General features: G+C 47.4%; 1 protein-coding gene across 8 annotated transcripts in view; it reads left to right on the top strand.

Annotated features, from left to right (window-relative positions):
• EBF1 (EBF transcription factor 1) overlaps window positions 1-27675 on the top strand; it is a 269357-nt gene that overhangs the window by 11184 nt on the left and 230498 nt on the right. For all 8 annotated transcript variants that reach the window (XM_062587651.1, XM_062587650.1, XM_062587649.1 and 5 more), the window contains exons 5-6: window positions 154-227; window positions 5745-5813. In XM_062587651.1, coding sequence (XP_062443635.1) covers window positions 154-227; window positions 5745-5813 — 143 coding nt within the window. The remainder of the gene's footprint in view (window positions 1-153; window positions 228-5744; window positions 5814-27675) is intronic.

Genomic DNA, 27675 nt, shown 5'->3' with positions numbered 1-27675 from the left:
ACTGCAAATCTCGAAACGGGTTCTGCGAAGGCATGGTTTCTGCTGCCTGAGACTTAGCTTGCAACTTTGGCTGAGCGCTCGGTTACTGCGATGTGTTTTTATTTTTTTCCAAACTCAACTTGATGCACGGCTAAAAATGTGTTTTGTTTCTAGGCAATAGTATATGAAGGCCAAGACAAGAACCCAGAAATGTGCCGAGTTCTGCTCACGCATGAGATAATGTGCAGGTAAGAAATACCCTGCTTTCAGTTAATTAGTGATGAGAAGATGAATTTGTGTCTCAAAATCTAGGTTGAACCTGCAGCTATTTTAGGACTTCAAATTTATCTTTCTTGCATTAAACAAGCCCAAAGTAACACAGTTCTATGTGTGTAATTAGCAGCAAGGTCTCATCACACCAGATGTCAATTATTTATAAAGAGTGATTCCTAACGAAACGCCACTGGTTTGCATTTAGACACTGCAGCCTAGAAGAGGTCTCCTCACCGAAATTAATAAAGTCAGTTATAATCTTTCGAGCGATAAATGTCTCTGCTCCCACCCCCTGTGATAACATCCCCAGCAAAGCGACAAACTGGCCGTTTTTGGTTTTGCTGGACGTGCGTTCAGACTCGAAACCGGGAGGGCTTTCTTCCTCCCCGCTGAGACACCCCTTCCTTGCAGTTTGACTTCCCTTGAGCCGTCCTCGCACGTCCCCCACCTGGCCCGCGCGCAGCGGGCGCTGCCCCTCCATGCAAAAGATGTCTTTTGGTTGAGCTTCTTCAAACTTCCCCCTGCACGGTTTGGCCCCGCGCGGTGCTCTTTTGCCCTGAACACGCCTGCCTGGCGTCGGTCGCTGAAGTACACAGCAGTCAAATACCTCCTCTCCCTAACGCAGCACTTCCGCAGCAGCCCGCCGCTTCCTTCTCTTTTCTGGCTGGTAGAAACACACGAAGCCTCTTCTACTTCCCTCTTAGGGCAGAGAAGTCAGCATCTTCTCACAGAGCCCTCCAACACCTAGACGAGCTTGACCTTGCAGTCTCATTAAAGTTGATGAGTGTTTTTCCAAGTCTGAAAAATTTGTTACATGTTATTTGATGGCACAAAATAATTCCCTGGTGGTACGCGGGGCGTTCTTGCATAAGCTCATCGTTACAATCAAGTTGTTATAAGACTGTCAAAATGCCATTGCATGTGTTTTTACACAACTTTTGTAAAACATATTTACTAAAAAAAAAAAAAGGGGTGGGGGTAACCTGAGGGTAAAAACTAGTCCCCACTTCTAAGAATAAACTTGGATGAGAGTTTCCTGGCGGTGGAGAGTCTTAGACAAAGTATTTGCATGGAATAGTCTCTGTTGGTTGATTTATTTTTTTTCCCTCCTTCCTGGGGATCTGCTTGTTCTGCCCCCCACGACAGCTCCTCGCTGATGAACTCTACTCAGGTTTTTCCAGGAAACCAAAGATATAACCTGTTACGGCATGAGCCCTCCCAGAGCAGGCAGGTGCCTCCGAGAGGGACCCGAGCTCCCGTTGCTGTTCAGAGCTGAGCGCGGCTCCGCTGCGGGCTCCCGGCCTCCTCGACCTTTCCAAAGGGAAACCCAAGTCGTGCTGACAACTCGTAATTGCCCCAAAATTCATTGGCCCAATTAGCACCGCTTTCACGCCAGATAGCCAGCTAGGAACAATTCGTGGAAATATTAAAGGAGGCCCCTGACCCGATAAGGCTCGAGTGCAGGCTTTGCTCCTCTCGTCTGAGCAGACCAGAGGCACAGTGAAGGCCGTTCACGTGAGTAAAACTAAGCACGTGCTAAAGCACCTGCCGCAGCAGGATCTGACTCTGCTCGCCGTTAGGACCGCAAGATGCATCTTACTGCGTCTTAAGCTGCAAGGCTTTGAGGTAGGGATTGTATCTACCTGCAGCTGTGTGGAAGCACTGGGTCTTAGTCAGAATTTAAGCCTTTTTGGGGCCCCGGCAATAGTGCAAAGCAGACAGTAACGGTCCTGCAGCCGGCAGGAGCCCCTCCAGTGCCAGCTGGAGCAGCAGCAAAGCTCGCTCAGAAACGCGTGCGGAGGAGCTTCGTGTTCCTCCCAGCTAGCACCAAAGGACGCCTGTTCAGCGGAGGGCACAAGAGTAAGAATTACATGCTTTGAGGCATTAATTTTCTTACAAATACTTTAGGGATATAAAGAGTAATAAATAAATTGCAACTTATATACAAGGCTGAGTTTTATCTGTAAGACCAAATATCTGCATCAGAGATTTACAGCCTTGTCAATATACTTCGACTGAGATAAAATTATTTCCATTCTGGGAATGCTGAAAGATGTGCGATGTCATTCGGAGCAGTCTTTCTCTTTATTAAAGCAGTTTACACTTTCTCCGTTCTTAAAATTCATTGGATCAAGGTCTTTATTCTTGTACTTGTTTACTGCTGGTTGCTGCTTCATGTTTCATAAACATAAGATAGAGCAGTAGCAAAAGAAAAAAAAATCTGACCATGGTAGGCAAATGTTGTGTGTCTGATGGGGTGGTGGAGATGTATTCAAATTTCTTACAGCTCATATTAGAAATTACCCATTTCCCTTTCTGCCCATACATTTGTAAGAGGGTGCTGTTTGTTTACCAGGCTGCTTGACCCTATTGCACAAATCTGTCATCTATTGTGCTGCTAGCACTCTTTTAAATTGCAAATCTGATGCTCTTTAGGGGTCTGGAAGAAGGGAAAAAAAATCTCTATCCACACCATTCTGTTTCTCTTGATTTCTTGCCTGTTGTAAGTGGAAGTTGGGATGTGCTGAATTTGCACCAGGGGTGCAAATGCAGCCTCAATTATAAGCATAAAATTAGAGTCTGTTCCCCATTAATCAGCCCGGCTAATTGCTATGCACTACCATTAGCCATATGGTGTGAAAGACAGCTTGCTCTCCCTAAGATGAAATTTCTTCATTTCAGACATGAAATAGTGAGGACTCTGTATTTTAAAATAGCTTGTTTTAGATATTTAATTTCTAAACAACTTTCAGCAGTGCTTTCTATCAAGGCTAACTGCACAATAAAACTTTGCATTTATGTGACAAATCTGCGTATCTGTAATATACTGCAGCCGCGGCGCGGATAAGACAAAGAATTCGAATGTGCCGGAGCCCGCGCTCGTGGCGGGAGAGCGGGGCCGAGGTTTGCTTCAGGTGGCTGTTTATTCCGAAGGATTTCATTGTGTTTTGTCAGATCGAAAATCCACACGGCTGGCAAAAATATTAATAGCTGGGAAGAATTCACAGCCTCAGTGGAATTTATTAGTATTGTAGGCAGCGTGGGGAGGGACATCTATAGTTAAATAATGCCTCAACAATTTCCATTATGAAACTTTCAGTGGCTTACAGCTTTGCCAAACTTAAACTGTTCTGGCTGAAATGTCCTTTGCAGGGTGTCAGCCTCGGGCTGACTTTCTTTGGAAAGTTTCAGCTAAAACGGTTCAGCGATTTCTGAGAATGGAGCTGGAGTAAAATATGGGTTTTGTCTGCATAAAATAAAACCTCGCAGCTGTTTTTGTCGAGAAGCTCTAGCACCTCCGCGCTTTGGGCGTCTGCGAGCAAAACCTCCCGCGCGGCTTCGTAACGCCTTGCTCGAGCCCGGCGGGCTGCCGCCCCCCGCCGCCGCGATTTCTCCTCCTTCGCTGTCCCCGCAGAAGATCCTTTGGGGCTTCCCTCGCCGTCGGAGGGTGGCCGGGCGAGGGGGGAGCGCTCGCGGCGGCGAGGGTCCGGCCCGGCTTCACCGCGCGCCCGGGAGCGGCGTCGGCGGCGTCTCAACTTGCGCCAGCTCTGTTTCTCGTTACGTTTTAATCATTTAGAAATGATTAGCGGGTTTTATTGCCTTGTTTGTGGGTGAATTTTCTCGCCCCACGCGTTCTCGCTGCTCTCCAGCCACACGGCCTTTTCTAGGCAGAGAAGCCCCCCAAACGCCCGCCTGACTCTCTACCTACCGGGCGTTTTATTCCTTCCTAAACTTTAATACTTTCTGCGTGCCGAGGCTGTTACATTTTTTGGTGAATCGAGTGCGGTATTGTGCTGTAAAACGAAGCAGGTTTTTTGGCAATCCCAAACAATGTAACTTCCACCAAAGTGAAGACACCGCACATGTGTTAGCTGTGAAAAGTTTCAGCCCTGAATAGTTGCCTTGAAGCTTTTTGCAGTGAAAAGAATTATGTATTTTCCTCTCTTTGAAAACAACTTTTTTTTTTCTTTTTTGTTTTTTGGAGGGGGAAACCATGTTGAAACAGGCTGTTTTGGTAGAAGGCCCCTTTTTTGTTATCTTTAGTGTGGTTAGTTGCTTTATGGGTAGTCTCGGTGGGTAACTAGATTATTCGCCCTATTGTTCAGCAACACAAGGGAACCTTTGTCAGGCTCCGGCGGGGCCATTCGTACGGTGTGGCACCGGCGAGGACAGGGCCATTCGTACGGTGTGGCACCGGCGAGGACGGGGCCATTCGTATGGTGTGGCACCGGCGAGGACGGGGCCATTCGTACGGTGTGGCACCGGCGAGGACGGGGCCATTCGTACGGTGTGGCACCGGCGAGGACTTCTTCTTGCGCTGATGTTCCTCCACCTTTCGGGGGAAAAGAAAACAGTTCTTCCGCAAGGGAGCACGACTGTGGTGGTTTCTACCACCCACCCCAAGTGGGCTGCTGAAGTAAGAGGACGTTGGGTTTCTCGCGACTCCTTTCGGAGCGAGCTTGGTGGTTACCACGGGCTTGGTTGGCCCGTGGCTGAGGTTTGCCAGAAAGCTGGTTGCGATGGAGAGGGGTCGCCCTTGTTGGTGCTACCCAGGAGGCGGTCCCCATGTGCAGGGTCCCCCAGGCCCTTGACCCGTAGGAGGTGCCCAGAGGGTGCTCAGGGACTGAGGAAGGTTTGGGAAGACCTGGAGCTTCTCTGGCTTTCGTGTTTTGCTTGGAGCCTTCCCTTCAGCGGGGTTAGGAGCTGTGGAAGAAGAGCTTTCCCTGCTGAGCGGGTCTTGACACGCTGCGTAGACGCCAGAGTCCGGCTCTGGACGGACAATAACCCTTGACGAGGCGTCGTCGCAAACTGTAACTTAACTTCTCTTTGGGAGCGACGAGCCGCCTCGGCGCAGAGGAGCCCGAGCCTCGAGGCCGGCGGCGGAGCAGCGCTCTGGCAGACGGCGCTTGCGTCTCCCCTGCCTGCCCTGCGTCTGCCGCGGCGCGGGGGCCCGGCCGCTGGAGCCGCGCGGTCGCCAGCGCTCCCGGAGAGCTCGGGGAGACGGCCGCGCTCGAGCGTAAAAACCCGCTGCCGGCGGCGTTGGCGATTTTAGCTCCCCTGTTTCTTCGGGGGAGCGCGGTGGCCCTGGCAGGCTTGGGCGGGAGGAGGTCTCCCCGCAGCGGAGCGTCCCGCGGAGCGGGAGAGTCTCTGGCCGTGCGCCGTAAAGCAAAGGCGAGAGCCGCGCTCAGCGAGGAGCAAGCCGCCGCCGCCGGAGCTTGCAAACAGGCAGCGCTCTCCCTGTTTCGGATGGTCCTTGAGTTATTATTTGTGAAATATAAAAATGTAAAAATTTCTTTTTATATTTTCCGTTGCTAACCAGCTGTGCCAGAAGTTAAACGTAGTAATTAACCCATGTGTGACCCACTACATCTGACTGATTTCCAGGCAGGGCCAGAACGGTAACTCTAGCCGGCAATTTGAACCTACCATGTTCGTAATGATGATTTTACAGTGTAATGGTCGCACTAAATCCTTTCACTTTTGCTCTGTAGCCGCTGTTGTGACAAGAAAAGCTGTGGCAACAGAAATGAGACTCCATCAGATCCAGTGATAATTGACAGGTAAGGACTGCTATTGTTTCCTTCGATATATATGTATTTTTTTTCCTCCTCATTATAACGAAACACCTGCCCTCTGTTGCTAATGGGGAAGAATTAGGAGTATCCGTGGATGAAATTTTGTTTTTGATACCGAATTAGTTGTGCTTTGCAATCGTGATTGCCATGGAAGGGCCATATGGGATATAACGGAGTGACCTGCTCTTTGGAAGGCTCCGCTTCTCCTAACTGATTCATGTGCAGCAGGAGGATATTTTTCTTTCTGACTTTCTGTGGCTCAATTCACATGCTGTGCCAGGGAAGCTTCAGGAATAAAATAATAATAGTTTGTGATTTATGAAATGTGGTTGGGTGCTTATAAATATTTAACTTTTATTTGAAAAATGTTTGAATCATTATCACTTTTAGCTACAGTAGTTCTGTTGGATGCAATCCATCTACATTTTAAGGTTTTTATTTATGCATAAAAACAGTTAAAAAATAGATCTGCAAACTAAGGGTTTTTTCTCCTGTTATTTTCTTTGGTTGGAATACTATTTTGACTGTATTGTCAGTTGATTAATTCATTTTTGCCTGCCTTAATTATTGCTTTTTAAAACAGATCCATATTACTAATCTGACATCACCGAGTAAATCATTGCAGTACAATACATCTATTTTAGCTATTCTGAGCAACGTGTTGTTTCCGTGCTTGCAATTATGCAAAATGGTAGCCAAATAGTCATTTTTACATTTTAATTGTTGAAATTCATTGTACGAAGCCATGTGTGATAACCAGGTTATTATGTAGCATTACTCTATAAGACTTAAATGGCCACGAAGTATGGAAACTGTCTGTCATCAGCTAGGGAAAGCAATACCATTGCACTAATCTGAATACAGCAGTCCTGAAGGGATATTACCTATATATATAGAAGCTAGAGTATAGAGCGGAGTGCTGCTCCTTGTATTACTGCCTGAGTTAACGTTTGCTATATTAAGCTCAAAGTACCTGCCTGCCATGCCAGGGTGTCTGTTTTTATATACATATACATATACATACATACATATATATATATATATATATATATATATATATATAAAAGGTGAAGGGGGGTTGATGTGTTCAGTGCCGCATCAAAACCGAATTACAGGGGCGCGAGTATTGCAGAGCCTTGCCGGGTGTTGTGCTTACGCAGACTTCCAGATTTATAGTTCTCGTTTGAATTTGTGAAGAAAGTGCGAATATTGGAAGCTTATAGCAGATGTTTTGATTAGCTATAGTAAGTAGTCCTGCAAATGTTTAAATCTCAGAAGATAGATACCTACCTGTTTTAACTAGGCGTATTTTCGTCTTTTGTGAACGTTAGGTAATATCAGAGAAAGTGGGGGAAAAAAAAACTCACAGTGAAATCTGTATAGAGATGTGTTTTATAAGCGTGCTGCAGAGTTGAACACTATAAACATGGTGTTGGAGTGGCATTTTGAGTGACATGAAAGCTACAAAATTCACATGAATTTTTCATTGTACTGGAAAGTGAGATGTTAAGATGCTAATGGCAGGTTTACAGAAATATTTTGTTTAACTATCTAGTATGCAAAACTGTGAGTTGCAAATCATTTTAAATTATGAAAGCCAGAGATGCTGTCTGTTACATGCTTTCTACAGAACGAGCAAAACAGTTACATGGAGAAACAGATTTAGCTTCCTAGCAGTGATCAAATTATCAGTATTTACTTAAATTGATGCGAAATGTAACAATTCTGAAGATTATATTTAAATACTAGCTAAACATAATTTGAAGATTATAATATAAGCCTCTTACCTCACCACCCGTACTAAATCACATTTTGCTTGTGAATGGGTTAAGCTTTTAAGTTCTTCACTTGGTTTTAAATTGTGACTTTGATACAGAAGGTTGATATGACTGTGGTTTGAATAACATCTGATTTTGACCTGTTCCTGTGGGTTGCAATGGTATAAGAAATTTGACTCAGCAGTACTGTAATTAGCCCTGCCTGTGTTTTTGAAACAGGATTGTGTTACCTGGATTGCATTAGTTGGCTTCTATTGTTGCCGCTTCGCATCTGTCCCAGTAGGGTACTTAAAACCTTTTCTTGGCCAGGGCTAGTTCAAACAATTTAGGCCAAATAAGTATGTGCTTTATACAGTTAGTGGCTTTAGTGATGTTTCTTGTGACATTTATCCTATTCCCTTTTTTCTTTTTTTTTTTTTTTCTTTTCCTCTTTTGCTTGGAAAGGATAAAGCGATCTATATGGAGCCTTTTTACCTTAAAATGAATCCTTTAAAATTGTTTGAACACTAAAATGCCTGCACAAGCCAGAACATATGTTTAGTTGCCTGCTGTTGTCACTTCTGCATGCACACAATTTTAAACTATTATGTCAATTGATATGCAAAACCATATTTAGCTATTTTTATTTGCATGTGAGCTTACAGAATTCATTTACCATTTGGGCTAAAGCACTCCCTCATGCCTTACGGTCGGATGATAAAGTCTTGCCTATGGATTTAATCAAACTCTTACATCGAATCCTATGAATCCAAAGAATCTGATTTAACATAGAATCTATCTGTGGGATTTTTGACATGTGGACTTACATGGAAATGCTGTCCTCTTCTTACGTGCTGGAATGCTACTTCGGATTGATAATTCTCTTTGATGAAGCTAGACATACTTGGGATAGAGAGAGCTCAGTCTTTTTGGTTGTTGAGATAACTTGGTGAAGATGCTATTTCGCAACTTCAAAGTTACTTTTGTCGTGTCCTTTTTCAAACCCTAGATTTATAAGTGAAAAATATACTGTATATTTTATTTAATCAAAATGTGATATTTAGAAAAAATCTATAGGTGTATTTGAAACAGGATGTGACCTTATGCTAGTACTTTATACTTTGCTCTGTTTCCGTATCAGCAGATATGGCAGTGAGAGGGACCTAAAGACATTTATACTCATACAATGATCTGAGTTTTCGCTGGCAAATGAAATAAATCTCCTGTGCGTATAGAACAGTCATTTCTAGGAAGTTTCTTGGAAACCTGCGTGTGTCTGAATCATCTTAGCATAGCCTGTATATTTTATCGCTAATCCAGTTACGTGTGTTCAGATGAAGCTCTGATGAACAGGAACCCGTTTTCAAGGGGGATTATTGTCATGGTACAAATGCACAATTCCTCTGACAAGTACAGTAGTGGGGCTGCATTGTAATCATGCTTAAAGGAAACACAGAGCACTTCCTGTTATTAGATAACATTCTAGATTGATTTAACATTCAAATTGTAACTCATATTTGAATTTAAAAGGTTTGCAATAAAATTCCTGTGAAGGAATTGAATAAATTGTAGTTTTATTACCACTCTGGATATCCTGGTGTCCTAACCTTTTTCCTTACAGTTATCTTAGTTCAATAAATAAAACCTCATTAGACTATTCCCATTTCATCGAGTTTATTAAATTTTACAGGAGTAATTAGCATAAGCTGTGCTAATTTTTCTGGAAGACTAATGAGAGAGCTTCCTAATTAGGTTTGCTTTGTAAGAATCAGAAAAGATGATAATGACAAAAGTCACATAGGGGAGAAAGTGGAGCTTTATAATATTCCTAGGTTCAGGAAAGAGGCTTCTTGGCATTCTTTTCCAAACTTTTAAACCCAATATACTGCTGTAGAGACCAGTATTTAACAGCATTATCGGTACCTGCTAGGGATTTCTTTACCTTTTATGGCTGGATCTAGTAAGCAGTAGTCCTGTTAACTGATGAAATAGAAATAATCATTGCAATCCCAAATACATTGGCAGAAAAACTCTTGGTGTGAAGAATCATGTTCTGGTGACCGATCTGCACGATATAGCCCCAGGGTGTGATGTTGCGTCTTGAAAGCAGGCTCGGGAATGTAATTGCTGGTGCACCCCAAATTTTGCCTCTTTCCAGGCTGTACCAGGGGGGTGAGGACAGTGTCCTGAAAGAGGCTTTGCTAAGGTTTACCAGTACCAATGTGACCTGCTTAAGAAAGCTCATGACCATCTATCCTTTGGCTAGATAAGCTTCAGTTGCTGTGTAAGTTAATGGGTGCTGCGTGGGAGCTCGCGGGGTGATGCTGTGTCCGAGGAACGTCAGTGCGGTGATCCTAAGGTCTCTGCTGGCCTCTGTGCGGGAATCTATTGGAGCGCCTTGCGTGCCGCTTCGGATGCACCCTCTGGGCAATAAGGCTTCCTCTGGCTTGGAAGAGGCTGCCTGTGAAATGCCAGTTTGGTAGAGATCTTGTCGATAGAGAAGGGGTGGAGAGCCTATGGGTTGGAGATCATAATATTTTTTTCTGCATTATCAGGTGACACAAAGGTATGTTTTAGTGCATGGCTTGCTACAAGCATTGGAAAGGTCCATGCAACCCTCCACCAGGCCGTTTTGACACTTGCCACATGGGATGTGCGATCAGGCTCTCTCAAGCATGTCCATGACGCACCCAGGCAGTGTGGTTATGGAGGGAGCCAACTTACCCACGTATGTTTTTGAAATCTTTCAGCCTTTAACCTGAGAAATGTTAGGTTTATGGGTAGGATTTCACTGTGCAAGGATGTGAAAAGTGAGGTGGATGACTTTCAACGTCTCTGTTTTACTGCTTTGCAAGTCACCAGGTAGTGGATTGTGTTTTACGGGTCTGAGCATCTTTTCATCCTAAATACCAGCCAGGTGGGAGAATGGCACGGAAGAACTGTGTTGCACTTACAGTATCTTTCCTGCAAATGCCCCTGTTAGGGAGATGCAGCAATGAATGCACTTTGCAGTAGCTTTCTTTGCCCAAAGAGAAGGTAGGGGAGATATAGGAGGTATGGTAAAGCAGACCAGCTTATTGAAAAGTCATGAAGAGGGGGTGGGCATTTTGCTTGTGAGGAAGCTGCCAAGAGATGTTTTGCTGCAGGAAAGAGATCAGTGCTCACAGCTGATTCCCAACCAGGCTACAGGGCCACCGGCCTGTCACAGTGCCGGTGTCATGGCAAAGTGGCAGGAGATGCCAGGAGCTTTGGCATGCAGTGCCAAATGGATGTGAGTAAAACCTAGCAGAAAGGCTGCTGCAAACTGATCCCTTGGCCTCGACCTTGCACTGAGTTGAGTCTCTGGCTGCAGCCTCGGTCCTCCTGGCCCTGTGCTGGGGATGAATCTGGATGTGTTGGTTGGAGGGATATGTGCATGCTGGTGTCCTGCTATGCTGGCCGGGGAAGTGCTGCAGGTCCTGTCCACCTAGGGCACGTGCACTTTTATTTGCATTCGAAAGGGTAGGAAGGGGGGCATGAGTCTGTCCTTCACAGACATCAAGACGTGGGTGAGGAACGCACCTGAACCTGAATATTTGGATGTTCTCTTGAATCGGGTACTGGAAAGTACCTGCCTCATTGCTCTTTCCAGACAGAAGGGAATTACTTACCTGGCAGGGAGGGAGTCTGGGATGTAGATAACTGGGCAACAGAGGACTACCCTGCAGCACCCAACAGGGACATCTCGCAGGCTTTCTAACCCCCCTGCCCCTCCAGATGGGATGCTCAGATGGGCAGAAGTTGACCCAGAGTGTCTCTCATGGATTCCCGAAGCCACGCACTGAGTGGGGAGGCACCGAGCCAAACATCCTCCCAGATTTGGTTATGATTGATGCATCTGAAAAGCATTACCCAAAACATTTCCCATATGACTCAGGCAACCAAAGGCATTTGGAGCCTTAATAAGATAAATGGGAGACTCCGATCATGACGTGCTTCTTGCATGGAGAATCAGGAATAGACACTCACCCCTCTGCCAGTGCTCCTACTGAGTCCTGTGCTAGCCCTCTTTTGGGTGAAGAAACTACTAATGCTGTGGGTAACTTTGCAAGGGTTCTTGCAGGAATCTCTCTCTGTTTCAGTCTATAGGGGTTGGCACGTATCTCTGCCTCTCCAAAATTCATTTATTTTTCTCCTGAGTTTGAATTAACTTGCTTCAGGGACAAAGCAGCTTCCATTTATTGTTTGTTTGATTTCTTCACCCCCTAGTCTAGTATAAGATTTTTGTATAATTTCATAACTATTATGCAAAACCCTAATTTGGTCTCAGCTTCACTCAAGAGGTTTATGAATCTCTCAGCAAACCTGTTCTGAGTTTTCAGTTTGTTATAAAACCCCAAACCAGGAAAGTTTTATGTGGTTTTGGGTTTCACTGCAAACATTTCACACTACTCTAATAGTTACTTGCTTCTCTGTGATGCCTTTTGAATCTGCAGCGAGTGCTTTGGGCTTTATTTCACTGTGATCTTATGCCTGATTATTACTATTTAATATCAGGGAGGCTCCTGTCACAAAGAGGGCTCATTGTGCTAGCTGCTGTGCGGTCTCCAGGTAGGTAGATGATCCCATTCCTGTAGAGAAGTGGCTTTCCTGACACAGTTTAGAAATTGGGTCTGAGATATAAAGGAGAATAAAGGAGTTAGGCACCAAGCTTGCACTGAATTTCTGGTGAATTAGGGGAGCTGAAGAGCGGTCAACCCTCTTGCTTCTGGCATTTGACTGTCATTTTTACTGCTAAGCCACTGCCCTGCCTCTTCGGGACCTAGCCAGCCGTGTTTCCTGCTGTCTGTCAGTCCGGAAGAGTGCCTTGGGCAGAGGCAGAGGCTGCGCTGGACCCGCACCGGGGTCCTCGCCTGCACAGCACCGCTCCACCGTGCCCGGGCAGCGAGCCTGGGGCGAGCGGCTCGCACCCCCTGGTTGCAGAGCTGCAGCTGCCAGCACGTCGCAACGTCCCTTGGGCTGGCTCTGCAAATCCCAGATAACCTCGGTCAGCGCGGGTTAACGGGTTCGGAGAGCGTGCTGGCTCCTCTCGCTGCTACAGCCCGTCCTGCAGAGCCCAGCGGCTCCCTTTGGCGGGGGAGCACCCCAAAGCCCGGTAGCGACCTTGCGCGGTGCTCCGCCGCCCCGCTTGGGTGGCCGAAGTTGGGTAGCTGTGGTCAGAGGGCAGGTCCGAAAAATCCCCTGAGCGAAAATGCGGCGAGCTGCCTGGGTCACGGCGGAGCCCGGGGCCGGGCAGGGCCCTCCTGCCCTTCGTTCCTGCTCACAAAACTTCCAGTGTGCTATTCACACCTATCCAGCCCTTGGGTAAAACATGTTGGCTACTTCTCCTGTACACGCCACTTCTGGAGAGGGTAGACTGACCGTCCCATCTTAACACCTGGCTTATTTCTGCATTTGGCTTTGCATCGGGAATGCGCACGTGACTAGTCGAATAAGAGCAATACAGAACGTATTTGCAAAGAGCATCCCCAATTTTAATGCAGATTAGCTAAAATTGTTCTGAACATGAATTTTCATCTGTCTTACTCTATTGCAGCTTTTATTGGGTACAACATAAGCCATACCCCGTTCTGCAGAAGCTTAGTTGTATGAGTAGTTTTGCTCGTTTGAGTAGCATAAATGTTTGCATATTCTCACCCCTGAAATGTGTCCTTGTGTGTAATTGGCCAGATCTACAAAAATAACTATGCTAAATTCCAATCTGCTTTAGCCTGCTGGAAGTACATAATTTTAATACAACATATAGCTAATAAAGTTAAAAGAGAATAAAAAAAAAATTGCAGGTTTCCATGTAAATCATGACTGAAATAACTTTCTAGAAATGCGTTTAACATGCTCTTCAGAGAGAGAGCAGCAAGTCTCTGGAACAGTTATGGTAAATACTGGTATGATTTTTTTTCTTTCCCTGTAACATCACAGTTTTTTCTGTAACAGTTCTGGAAAAGTACAGAAAACCCATACAAGGTTCCCAGTGTGTCACATTAGCAACTTTGCATAGGTAGTTTGTGATCAGAATATATTACTGTATCAAATGAGTGTTTACTTTTTTTGCTCAGGACAGTATTTCAGAGGGTTTTTAAAGCAGAACGAATAATTTTCTACTCACTTCTTTAAAATGGCGTTTAGAAAGAGGAAATGTGAAATCAAGTTTTTGGGTGCTGTCAATATGTGAATTATATAAAATGAGTTATTAGAAAGGCTTTATTTCAAGTCACTGAAATTATATACTGGACAGTAGTAAGGTGACCCAGATATACAGCCTTTCACTGCGATCGCTGAACTGCTATGAACAGAGCTGTTCTGTCTTTAGTTTCTTGCAGCCTCTAAAGGTGTAGGCAGATGAAGATAACTTTAAAAAGAGCTATTTCTCCAATTACAAGCTTTTGTCCAAGAGAAAATAAAGATTTCAGAGTAGCAGCATTCACTCTGGCAAAATTAAATTCCCTTAATCTGGCACGGCTCTGAATTTGGCGGTAGGTTAGGATTTTCTGTTGAGGATACAGCAGCAGTTGCCCCGGGTCTCCCATGTTTTTCCTCTGTAATGCGGCAGCTCTTCTGCAGTGCAAGGAGAGGAGTATTTTTGGGGGAGGGGGGAGAGGACAGGCGGACGCTGGTGGGAGTAGCGCACACCGCGGGCGCGGGGACGTTTTCCCTTTTCCCTTTGCAACGTGCGACTTTCCTCTTCCCAGCCGTCCACGGGGGAGAGGGAAAACACAAAAATCCCCCCGCAAACCCGCGCCCGGCCGAATCTGCAGCGTTTTCTGTCGCACGGTCCCAGCCGGCGCTCCGCAACTATACCGTCTCGCTAACCGTTTGAGGCACAATAGTTCCGTAATATAATATAAAAAGTGATGGTGTTAGCTAACACATCCTTAATAAGATATTGTCCGCGGCTCTGCCATATGCTACTGAGCGGGCTTTCCCTCTGTGGGGCTTTTGAGTTCGCTCAATAAGATTATTTCAAATACTCTAATCCTGAATCATTGACATGAATACAAAAGCCTAGTGACATCTAATAGATGCCTCTTAGCTTTGCTTTTCCTCTTGTTCCTTTCCGTTGGCTTCTCTTTTTACCTGACAAAAAGCTTGCAGACACTTGGGCTCTGTCTGTCCGTGCCAGCATGTGGGTCCCCTCGTGAAGTATAAAGGAGGAAAAAGGGCTGACATAGGGCTGATAAGCCACAGAGCAAAGGACCGTAGATTAAAAGTAAATGCCAGTAAATCCTGCCCTGTACACTCCGTTGTTCTTTTATTGCTTTCTTTAACTCTTCTGGCACCAGGCCGGGATCCAAAGAGATGAAAAATGGGTTAAAAAAAAAAAAAGTGGCAACGATGCAAGGACATGATCCTGAAAGCGTGCTGTACGCTCAGGTTTGCTCAGCTCGCCCTCCTCTCACCTTGACTTTCTAATCAGAGTTTAAAACTGTTTGTTGAAGCTTATTGCCTCATTCGATCCTTCAGTTAGCTAAATGTTTAGGTGACTTTTGAAAGATGATTTAAAAAATTTTTTTTTTAACTCAAAAAAAGAAAAAAAAAAGATCTCAGGTGACATGCTTGTGACCCCAGAGAGGATAAATTTTATCTAAAGGAAACGTTAAAAAGAATTCGTATCCCACTGTGAGTGTCTAGCAATAAAAAGGGATCTTCCTCTTGTTAGTGTTGTCTCAATGACAGCTGGAGGCAGAAACTTGTTTTCAGTTCATCCCCTCTTTTGGGGGCTTTTCCAAAGTGTTCGTGAACCGACTCCAAAATTTGCCTTTGGAAAAAGCTGTTGGTGCAGGATATAGCCAGCATCTTTAATGGGTTAAAAAGAAACTGTATTTGAAATGTTGTCATTTTCCGTAATTCTCTCCACGGCTTTGCAAGGAACCTCTCATGCTTTGCTGACCAGGAGAACCATCCACTTCCACCCGGTTGAGTCAGATCTTCTCTGTAACCTCCCTGGATAGAATCTTTCAGTTAGATTTTTTGGCATCTGTATCATACATAACCATTGGCTGACTTCCCAGATGTTAAGTCACTTTGATAAGTGGATGTTAAAGAACCACTTTACCTAGTTCAGATTTAGTAGAAGGATGACACAAGGAGAGGAGAAAATGTATGCCGGGTTCATTATAAACTTCTTCGCTCTAGAAGAGGAGGAGAATCAGCGCGTTGCCGAGCTGTTCGGCTCGGACGGGGGCTGCTTCTCCCGGCTGCCGCGGTGGGCAAGGCCTGGGCGTGTTGTGTGAGAGGGGCCGCACGGCTGGGGGGCCCGGTTTAGGGAAAAACATCAAAAAAGGATTTTTTTGGTTTTTTGGACTGTGCTATGTTTTTCCTTACGTCACATGGCAAACAGCGTCCTGAAAAATTGAATAAACTGCACCACCGTGCAGGAGGAAAACTCGCTAAATCCCGTTGCGCGTACATGAATTTTCTTAGCTCGCCCGGCGCGTGGCAGGGGAGAAGGCTTTTTTTCCAAAGAATTGCCCCGCTATGACAACGGTAACTTAAGTTGTCAGAAATTACAAGAGCATTAATACATCATGCCCTAACGCGTCATTAGTGCACTAATACTTTGGCACTCGTCAGAGTTTTTCTCCTGCTGGATTATAAATGCCCTCAAAGTCAGCTGAGCTTTCATAAACTTGAGTTCTCAGTGTTATAATTGTAATTGAGACACCTGTTTTCCCTGCTTAATTCTTGGAGTTTGTGTATAGCAGTCAGCCTTGTGGACATCCACAGCCATTCGCACTCGGAAGAATAGCATGCTGTTAGTTAATATCTGTGTTATCGTAAAGTGGCATGACTTAAAAAAAAAAAAAAAAAAAAAGGCATGAGACTGTTCTCGGGGAAATAAAAGAGAATTTTGGGAAAGCTTTTTGCCATGGTAACATAGTTATCGCTCATTAATCTGTCAAACATGAAACAAGTTCCAGACTACAACACGGTTCAGCGTGGTGATGTTTTGTGGCCGTCTCGGCTCCTGGCTGCTACCTTTTCTCCGTGGGTAGCGTCCCGGCACGGCCCTGGCACGGGAAGGGTTAAGGAACCGCTGCTCCCGGGAACCCCATCCAGCGCCTGGCCAGCTCTGCAAGACGCGCTGGGTGCCACCAGGGCCATGGGCTGGAGCTGAGCATCCAGCCTGGCCCTGGGTGGGAACGTGGAGCCGTGGGTATCTTGCCGTGGGTGCTGTGCCATGGGTGCCAGCCGTGGGGTCATGCCATAGGTGCTGTGCCATGCCATGCCATGGTTGTCATGCCATGGGTGCTGTCCCATGGGTGCCAGCTGTGGGTGCAGTGCTGTGGGTGCCCACCATGGGTGGTGCTGTGCCATGGATGCCATACCGTGAGTGCTGTGCCATTGCTGACCACCATGGATGTTGGCCATGGATATCATCCCCTGGATGTCCACCATGGGTGCTCGTCATGGGTGTCATGCTGTGGGTGTCCAGCATGGGTGCTGTGCCATGGGTTCCGTCCTATGGATGTCCACCATGGGTGCTGTCGTCAATGCCTGCCATGGGTGCCCACCATGAGCATTGTGCCATCCCATGGATTCCTGCCATGGGCGCCCACCACAGGTGCTCGCTGAGCAGAAGCGGGGCAGCCGGGCACTGCCAGGCACCGCAGCGCTGGCTTTTGGGGACTCCTGTATCTCCAGAAGGAAGGAAGTTTTTCCTTCGGCTCCAAGATAAGGTGTCATTCATGAGAGCAGCGCGCTGAACTAATCAGGTTAATTGAGAGGCCCTGAATAGCTCTCACTGAGCTGCTCCCTCCTTCCTGTGCAAGGCAGATAGTGCAGACGGGGAGATTACACGGGCTTTAGACGCTTGCCCACCATCTCCGAATTTCACACCGATTTCAGGATGACGAGTGTCAGAACAGACAAGCAGCGCAGGGGCTGTAGTTCAGCTTTGCTGAGAGCAAGGTATATTTTTTATGATTGTTGCTGTTACTTTTTTCAATGTGGCCAGATCCTCATGGCTCTCCTGATGCCAGGGACGTGCTGCTGGTTTACACCAGGTGCAATGGTGGAAGTTGCCCGGCTGTTTCTGGAAGGATGTAGAGGACTAATCCAGGCTCATGATGGGCTCTAGATTGACCTGCTCTTGAGTGTTGTTAGTATTAAAATTATTTCAGAGCTAACTCATGGCAGGGCTGCAGGAAACATTAATTTAAAAAAGATGTTTTCAGTGTTTGAAGCAGATAGCAGTTGTCTTTATTGCTTTTATGGTATCATTTCCCTTTAAACCCTCCTAATCGGAGTGGCTGCACATAATTTTATTCAAATTTACCAGAATGTGAAAGCATTTCCCGCTGGATGCTCTTGCCAAATTAGGAACATCCAGGCTCCAAACCTCACTCTAATCTTCCTACTAGCCACAATCTATTATGTTTTCTTTGCAAATATCGTAGTCATTAGGGCGCAGGAGAGAGAAACACAGAGGAACAAACTGCACCACGGTGGCGACCCCCCCGGTTCGCAGCCGGACCGGTTGCTTAGTTCAAATTAAACACGAGCATCGGTGTCCCTGTTGGCCCCCCTTCCCCGGGCTCCTTTTCCTTGGAAGTTTTCAGGAATTACTTTAATTGTCTGCCGTCCCCGTGGAAGCGTGCACGTCGGTCGTGGATTGCTGGGATTATTTCTGCCGGCGCTCGGGGCCAGGGCACGCGGCGGCTGCTCGTGCCCCTCCGCAAATAAAATGCAGGCGGCGGTAGGCGATAGCCTTAGGTGGGACGCGCGTTCGGCGGCGGAGAGGAGCAGGGAAGCGCCGGAAGAGACTGCTAGCGCACAGGGAACGGCGGAGCAAGCTCCTGCCATCGCCCATCCTCGCGACGCTCCTCCTTTCTTTCCGGCTTGGAGAAATTAGTTATTTGTCATATCTAATTCATCTATCCCAGCGCCGAAGTCAGTTTAAAAGAAGGGTCGCTGCCCCGCTTCCCCGTCCTCCTAAGCCGCCGGCTCTTGGGGGGACGGTTTACTGCTGAAATTGTACTGCTGCTATTTTTTTATTTTTTTTAAAGGTTGGAAATTGAATAGTGACTAAGTCAGCTCGGGGTAAAAGGTAATCCAGAAAAGAAGGCTCCCAGTCCCTCCCCGCTTTTTTTAAAGTTTATAGCAAGGAAAATAATTGATTGCTCAGCTTTGAACAGATACTTTTAAATGTTTTGATTTCTGTCCTGCCTGAAATATAATGACTTTGATTCTATTAATAGCCCCTTCAGCACAACTAAAGTATTTTTTAAAAAGATGAAATCATTTAGCTCTGAACATAGTTGGATCATACCACGACCTAAATATGGTTATATATTCAAATACACACACACACACACACACACACACACACACACACACACACACACACACATATATATACACACACCCCCTCCTTGTTTTAGAGTTTTCGTTTGGAACAAATATTCTGCAGCCACTGCGAATCTAACATTTTATATGTTTTTATTTCTGCATATTTTCTTGTGCTGATACATTTATTTGGTGTTTCAATTTATCATCTTAGGCGTATGGATGCGCATGCGCGCACCTGTGCAGCTTTCGTATTTTTGGCTTTTTTTTTTTTTTAATCTGGGTTTTCCATTTCTTTAGATAAATAACTGCTACGTTTCCAGTGGCTCAAATTTGGAGAGAATTTTACTTCCTGTTTCAAAGGTCGAGGCAAGCTGACCTCAACAGCAGTGTGGAGGCTGCTGAATTATTCATATCATTGACTTTGTGTCAGCTTCCACATTTGTGCAGAGGGATGTTTTATTCATTTATCTCATTTAGGGACCTGCTCTGCACCTGTTTCTACCATTAAGTACCCTGTAATTTGCATTTGATGCTAATTTAGTTTCATATCAGCCTGGTCCCCCCTTGTTAATTTAATTTTCTAAGACCCTTTTCATTACAGTAGAAATGTTTCCCTCTTTAAAGCAAACATCTATACAAGTAATTGTATAAACTGCCTTTTAAATAATATCTTTTAGAAGATTCCACCGTTTAATTCCTTAATTCCTATAATTAGCCATGGTTTGATTAATGTTTCAAAGGGTTAAATTAAAATGCAGAATATCTCCAATGCGTACTTGAATAATCTCCTCTCTGCTGATAACAGTTTTTGCATTGCTGCTTTTATGCTGCTCGTGATTCCGAATATTACGTGTTCTAACAAGCACTGATTTTCCTTATGTAGTGATTTTATTCTGCTAACTGATAGCTGTTTTTTAAAGCGTCAGCGTTGGAGACTCTGTATGGCCGGGGCTGGGGGGGGGGGCGGATGCTTGATTTTTTTATTTTTTTCTTTTTCTCCCCCTCTGGAAAGATTGCAAACGGTTAGGGAGAAATGCTGCACCTTGAGGGGCTGCTCTAAGGAGGCTTTTCAAGAGCAGGAGAAACTTCACGGGATCCTTTCTTCCGCCCCGGGCCGGGGCCTCGCGGCCGCGCGTTCGGCCCTCGCGCCGGCGGCACGGGGCTCCGATTTTGCCGGCCGAGCGCCTGCGATTCCCGCGCGGCGGAGCGGCCCCCGAACTCGGATCCTGGCTGCTCCCCCTTGGCTTTACCGTTCGCTCGCAGCGCCGGCTCCAGCGCGGGGCATTTCCTGAGTATTAATGACCAGCTGGGGTTAATGGCCCTTGCTTGTGCCTTGAGCCATCAGCTCCTCCCGACTGGTCATTAATTCCCAGGAAAAGCCCTCGGTGGAGGTCATTATTGCTTAATTATCTCCATACACTTTAATGCCAGTTTTGACAATGTACAGTCTCATACTTTGAGTTATAGGTACTTTATAATTCATTAAATAGCTTATCATTAAAACTGCAGATGATCTTGATTATTATTTATTAATGTTTTCCCTTTGATTTCCTCCCCCCCCTCCCGCCCCGAATCTCCTGCTCCCGTGCTGTAGTGAGGAGGGGGACGGAGCGCGGCTCTGCCGCGGCCCGTGGCCCTGCGTCCATCGGTGAGGCGAAAGGCTCGGGGCTCGGCTTGCCCCCCGTCGGGGTTGCAACCTCGGGGCTCAGCTTGGCACCGTCGGGGTTGCAGAATGGGACGAGAAGTGCAGCGCCTGCTGCCCGCGGGCTGGCGGGCTGCCGCCTGCGTTTTGGGCAGTTCTCGCCTGCCTTGGGTCTCCTCGCCCGCCCCAGCCGGGCTCAGGCTCGGGGCTGCCCCGGGGGCCTCCCTGGCTGGGCAGGCCGTGGTGGGCAGCACTCGGGCGCTGGGCGGCGGAGCCCTCCCTTCCCGGTTAGACCACGAGCGCCAGGGCGGTGGTGTGCTCCAGCACGGTTGGCTGGCGTGGAAAATAAACAGGGCCCGGGTTAGGCCCGCCAAAGGGATGAGTTTCTAGGCTTTTTAATGAGAATATGCAGCTTTTCCTCCTGGAAAACCGTCAGTCGCTCTTAGCAAGCGCCACCTCTGCGTGGTGGGACGGTTCTCTGCCGCCTTTTCGCCTGGCTGTGCACCTGCGAGGCCGGAGGTGCAGGGGACCGTGTGTGTGTGCACACGTGTGTGTGCGCACATATGCACGTGTGCGCATGCATTCCCAATTTTGCAGAAAACTCGCTCCGGTGTTGCTGCTCCGTCCGCAAAGCGCCGCTCGTGTTCCCACCTCCCGTCCCGGCCCCTTGCACCATTTGGGCCCTGCCAGCATCGATGCCAAGCGCCGTTTTCTCCAGCAGCTGGGTCTCCGCTGGCTCTGTGTTTGCTGGAGGAGAAGCTGCGTGTGGGTATGAAAACGCGGGTCCCATTGAGTCGCGCCGTCGCCAGCAGCGGGGGCCGCGCTGTCACTCGCACTATTTGCTTTTCTGCCGTGGTGCCGGGCGTGTTTACAAAACCTTCTGCACGGCTGCGAGCCACCTAGTCGCGCTGCTGCCAGCCCTGCCGTGGTCTGCTCCGAAAACCAGGCCGTTCGGGTTGAAATCGTAATGTTGTTTGAAAGCAAGGAAACAAACCAAAACTCTTGTGCAAAGTTTAAAGGTAGCATGTTGCTACTAAGGAAAAGGAAAAAAAAATAGGGCCAGACTCAACAGATCTGTTACCACTGCCAGGACAGTCCAGCAGCCAGGAGCTGATGGGGAGTTGCAAGCTTTGCCTTTTTTTTTTTTTTTTTGGGGGGGGGGGACAAAAGGGAGCAATGTTATTTATTTATTTATTTATTTAAGAGGCTAAAAGATTTATGGTAAAGTTAATTTAGGAGAGCTGGCTATTCTAAATTCACGCTGTGTGCAGAAGTCGTCCTTGTGCAAGGCAGAGGGATCCGGGCGAAGATTTTCGGAGAAAGGTGGCAGAAATGGGAACGCGCTGTTATTTATTTATTTATTTTTCCGTCCCTCTTCTCAGTAGTAGCATTGTAGGGAGCCATGAATCAGCCCTTAGATCGGTGTCTCCCCGCTATAAATCGCGGCCGGGGCGCGGGGCGGGCGCTGCGAGCGGCACGTAGCAGAGTTCCTCCCCCGCGGAGCAGCGCTGGCTCCGCGCTGTCGCCGGCCCGAGCAGCAGCAGGAGCCGCGCGCGTGCGGAGCGCGCCCGAGCGCCCGGGGCGGCGCGCAGCGCTGGAGCGCGGAGGGGCGGGCGGGCCGGGCCGCGGGGGCGGCGCCGCGGAGGCTGGAGAGCGAGCAGGGTGTCACGACTCTTTTCTCTTGCTTTTCCTTTTTCCCCTTCCTTTTTCCCCCTTTCCCCCGTTTTCCCCCCTTTTTTACTTTTTTCCCTTTTTCCTTTTCTCCTTTTCTCCTTTTTTTCCTTTCTTCCTTTTTTTCCTGTTTTCCTCTTTCCTTTTTATCGTCCCCCTTTCTTTTTCCTTTCCTTTTCCTTTTTATCTTCCCCTTTTATTTTTCTTTTTTTCTCTTGCTTTTTCTCATGATTTTATCTTTTCCCTCCTTTCTCTCTCCGCTCTCTCCCTTTCTCCCTCCCCTCTCTCCATGTTTCTTTTAGTCTATTTTCTTTTTTTCCTCTCCTTTCTCCCTCTTTTTTCTTTCTTTTTTTCTCTCCTTTCTCTTTTCCCCCTTTCCTTTCCCTTTTCCTTTTTTTTCCCCTTTTGCTCCTGTCTCTCCCTCTTTCCCTCTCTGGCTCCTTAATTGTTCCCTTGCTAAAAGCCAGAGACAGAATTAAAAGTGCTGCTTTGGCATTGCGGTTTATGGCATTCTTTGGGGGTGTTGTTTTTCTATTTTTTTCTTTTTTTTTTCTTGCACAGTATGTTCTGTATCTTCCTTTAGGTCGTCATTTCTGCAAAAGAGAACTTATTTCTTCTCTGCTAAGAACCAAGGAACGTGCAGAAATGCTAAGTGTAAGGAATGTGTAACACTTCTTCCTTTTTCAACATGTACAGAATTACTATTGAGCCAAACTGAAAAGCTTTGGGCTTAGAGATCACTAGAGTAAAGTTAACATTTCGCAAGACAAAAACTGAACTGGATACATAAAAAAAAAAATTGGTGACCAAATATGTGTCATAAACTGTAAAACTAGGCATGATATTTTGCTAGGGAAAAGCAGAGGCATTTCAGTTCATTACCACATGCAATACAAAATTAACTTTATTTACATTTATTTATTTCTTCCTGCTTTCTAGTGAGCAAACTCATCTATTAAAAATCTTGATATATTTGTTTTTCAAAAAGAAAAAATAGCATAAATAAAGCAAACATTGGGGTGGAATAGATGCAGTCTACAGTGATGATGTTGCCTTCTTTAAAAAAAAAAAGTTTTAATTTCAGGGTGGGAGCACTGGAGCTGTGCTGGATGGGAAATGTATTCATGCAATGAAAGGCTGCATTTGAATGCAGCTTTTTGTTTACATTTTCAGCAAAACCAAGATGACACAGCTGGGCATGTTCAAAGTGAAATAAAAATAGGAATGAATAAATAAATAGTAGTAAAGAATAGTAGTAAATAAAAATGAAGTAAAGCGCGCAGCGTGCGGCGCCGCGCGGAAGGCTCCCTCTGCCCGGCCGAGCGCTGTCGGCCTGGGAGCGCGGCGCCGCCGCGGTGCCTTTCGGCAGGGAGCTCGGCTCCGTGCCGCTGGGAAGAAGAGCCGAGAGGATGGCTCGGCCGCGGCGCAGCCGCTGGCCCCGGGTTGCGAACGCGCCCTCCGGCGCCGTGGCCCCGCTGGCGTTTGCCCTTGGCGGGCGGCGGTGCGATGCCGGGTGCGGAATATCGTCCTGCGCCTCTCGGGGTGTTTCGGGGAGAAGGCGAAGGGGGAAATCTCCCCTCGGCTCCAGTGCCGCTGCTTTTTCCTCCGGGCGGGAGGCTGCAGGGGAGGCGTTTGCCGCCCGGTGCCGGGCTGCCGGCGGCTCTGCCGAGCAGCGGGGCTGCGGGGACGGGGAGAAGAGAGGAGCCGGGAGGGAGAGCTGGCCGCGGCAGGCAGGGCTGGAGCGCAGTTCGGGTCTAGAAGCAGCCTGGGAGATACGGAGTCGCCGAAGATTTACTGTATGTGTATGGACGGAAAGAAGGAGCGAGCGCGGTGGGAGCAGGGAGGGAGGTGCGCGCGCAGTAAATCTCCGGCCCTGCCGTGTCTCTGGCTGCTTCTGCATCCTAATCGCGCTCTCTTAGGCTGCTGCCTGCTGGCCCCGGCGCGCTCTCCCCGATCCCTTCCCACCTGCGGCGAGCGGGGTTGAGGCCCCTGCCCGCCGGGCCGGGCCGGGCGCTGCTCCGGCGCCGCGGGCTGACGCCGGGGGGCTCGGTGGGTCTTTCACCCACCAGCTCTAAGACCCCTTGGCAGCAGCTAACCAGGAGTCAGGCAATAACCTTTTTCATGGGGAGGATTCAAGAGCTGTCCGCGATCATCGCCGCCGGGCGTAAGGGAGCCGGAGCTGCTGCTCGTGCTCTCCATGAGGGCAGAGGTCTTTAGGGTCTCGAGAGAGTCTGGTCACAGGCAACGGTTAAGCTCACTTTTGGGATCCTGTTCTTCATCCAGGAGCAACCTGGAGCCATCTGAGTCTTTGGAAAGATCTTTCCTCTCCTTGTCAACATTCATAGCCGAGTAGTTCCATGTGTGATTTTTCTTGGGTCAAATTCTATTTGCTTTAGCAATGTGAGTAGCCCCAAGGACCCTCTCATGAACAGGATTTACCTCTTTCCGTCAAAGAGATGGTTATATCTGCAGCATTGCTCTGAACCTTGCATGGCTCTGACTTTTAAGGATTTTTTTTTCCCGCCAGACAAGAGCGAATGCCTCTTTGAAGTGAAGTATCTTATTATGCCATGCATCTTAGAGATTATCTCTTGATTTGTTCAAACTCGCATTAGTATACCAGTAATGCCTAATTAGAATAGTTTTATATCAAGTAAATATTTTCTTAAATGCATAATTGATTGTGTGGGGAAGGAAGAACTGCAGGAATGGAAATCATACATCATTTCATTATTAATGGCAATGTCTAAATAAAATGCAGACCTTGTCATATTTAATGGATGACTGAGTACATTCTGCTTTAAAACACAAACTGTTTTTTTTTTTTTTTAAGGTGCCTGCATAATTTCAGTCAGTTTAGGTGGAATTTGTGTTCTCATAAGTGTGTTTGAGGGGTTTAAGTTTGGAGGACATAAACCAGTTTGTCAGAGCAAAAACTGTAAGGAAATGGTCATGGGATAAGGCTGAAAATGAATATTCCTTTGAAAAGATTTTTCTGAGAATAAATTGATTTAGGGATCTTCTTACAAATCACATGACACCCAGTGGTTGACGAGAAGGACGTAAGGGCTGAACTGAAACACTAAGAGTGTGAGGGAGACTTGAGGCTGTTGCACAAATTAACAGAAACTAGGTAGGACCAAATTCTTCGCTAGTTGAAACAGAAGGTGCTGGAGTTGGTGAAGCTGTGCAGCTTTACTCTGGCTGTGGTTGCGGTCCATCGCATTGCCGAAGGAAAACCCCTGCTCCTTGTCCTTTCGCCTGCCGTGAGGGTGGACGCCTGATGCCGGGGTCCTGGTGAGGTACGTGCGGCACAGATGGGACCAGCTCTGCCACCTGGCCGCTGAGGAAGGGGCCGTGCAAAGTCTGACCCTGAGATGGAGTGGATGGAGGACACCAAAGCCCTGGGCCTCCTGCGTGAAACACTAAGAGCATGAGAGAGACTTGAGGCTGTTGCACATATTAACTAAAACTAGTGTTTCACTGAGGCCAGCGGGGCTCCCAGGTGGGGCAGATTTTCCGGGGGTGGTTGTACGACAGAGGTGCAACGTATTTTCTTGCCTCGTCCGACAGAGCAGGTCCCTAAGGAGGGTGCATCTGAAACTCCTTTCAGCAGAGCTTCCATCTCCAAACCTTGCAAAACTAGAGGGATTTGTCACATATTGTCCATTGTGCGAATGCCAGCAACGCCCACGTGTTCCTCTGACACGTGCAGGTGCCAGACCTGGCCCAGGCTAATATTTTTCTGGCAGGATCGCCCCGTCTGTACCACGCTCGTGCCAGGACAGGAACCGATCAGCATCTGAGTCATGCGCATGATGCAAACTGTCCTCCTTGGGACTGTCACCCGTGGTTCAGGTGACAGCCGGTGTCCGCCGTTCCTGAGGGTGGGAATGCCAAAAGAGGGGAGCAGGGGGACTGCAACAGTCTGGTAAAACGCGGAGGTCTGGAGGAGCGTGACCCACCTCGCAGCGTCCCGGTGGCTACGGACGCGCGCTGCCACCGGGGCTGGCGAAGGGACATTGGGGATTTTGCTCCCCGGAGTTTGGCAGCGCTGTTGTGTCTCCCATGTCCAAGGCAGACCGCAGAGGCCTTTAGATCTGAGCTGTCAGGAGCTTCTTCTCATCTCTAAATCTTTAAAATATTGCAAATAGTTCATTTGTTTTAAAGCTTTAAACTCAAGCCTTTGATGTTGCTTTTAGGAAGTTAAATAATAAAGCACAGTGTTCTCCAAACGAGGGCTTTTGTCAGAAAACCTTGCTTTACAATGAAAAGAAGGAAAACATAAATAAATGATACTCAAATATTTATAAAGGCATTCAGCAGATCAAAATGTTTCATTCTGCCTTTATATTGTTGCTTTGTGTCTCCCTGTCTGAGGCTATTTTTTGTTTAAACTATGCAATGCAGAATGTGTTTTGCTTTTTATGTCATTAATTTGTGGTGTTTTATTGAGCCCTTTCTCATAGGGACAGCAATAGGATATTCAAGGGGTACGTATGGAAATACATGAGCATGATTGCTTTTGCTGTCGCTTCTGGGCCTTGCTGCCCCAAACTGGGCATGGTGGGACCGAGCTGGAAGCGGGAGACCCGAGGGTGCCCCACGACCACGTCACTCACTTGCAGAGCGGCTGATCCCGGCGTTCGCGTGCCCTCCCGGTCGGACCTCGGCGCGGGCGAGAGGTGCTCCTGCCCTTGCCTTGCGCGAGGCGCTGCTCCGGCTCCGGCCCCGCTCTCCCTCCGCTCCTGCTCCGCGGATGTCTCCGGGCGCAAAGCCGGCTCCCCCGTCCCGTAGCGCCTTTCCGGGTGGTTTCTCCATCTCCCCGTGGGGTCCTGGCAGACGTGTGCCCTGCAGCCAGCTTGGGGAGCAATCCGGGGGGGATTTTCCTCCCGCCGGCGCGCCGCGGAGCACGTTTATAATCTGAGTGGCCGGGGGCAGGGACTGGGAAAAGCGTCCCGCGGTTTTCTCTGGGGATCGCGGAGAGGCTTTAAGACGTGGTTCCGAATCCGTCGCGTTCGTTGCTTCCTTTGACACGTGTGACCTCTCTCTCTCTCTCTTTTTTCTTTTAGTATCAATATGGTTTATTTATTTATTTAACTATTAGCCAAGTTCGGGATTGCAGGGTAGAAAAAAAGGCAGCTAGGACTTACTATTGAGCAACTTTAATTCCGCTAAGACTGAGCAAGCTGCAGCTTTTGTTCCTGGAAGCACCAGGATTCCTGGGATTCTCGCTGGAGAATGAGATTATCTTTTTTTTTTTTTTTTTTTTTTTTTGTAGTTTTGAATTCAACATATTAATTTTCTACTGCTTGTCGTTTGATTGCCTACAGTTCAGATACAAAAGGAGAAGAAATCCTGTTTTTGAAAGGGAATTAGGGAACTCTTGACAAAGGGTGAAACCCTTGAAAGCAGAAGTTTTGTTACCTTCGTGCTTTGGTGTTGGGAT

This window comes from Rhea pennata, chromosome 14 (assembly GCF_028389875.1).
Source record: "Rhea pennata isolate bPtePen1 chromosome 14, bPtePen1.pri, whole genome shotgun sequence".
Taxonomy (NCBI): domain Eukaryota; kingdom Metazoa; phylum Chordata; class Aves; order Rheiformes; family Rheidae; genus Rhea; species Rhea pennata.
The sequence above is the reverse complement of the archived record's forward strand: the minus strand, read 5'-3'. Positions and strand labels throughout refer to the sequence as shown.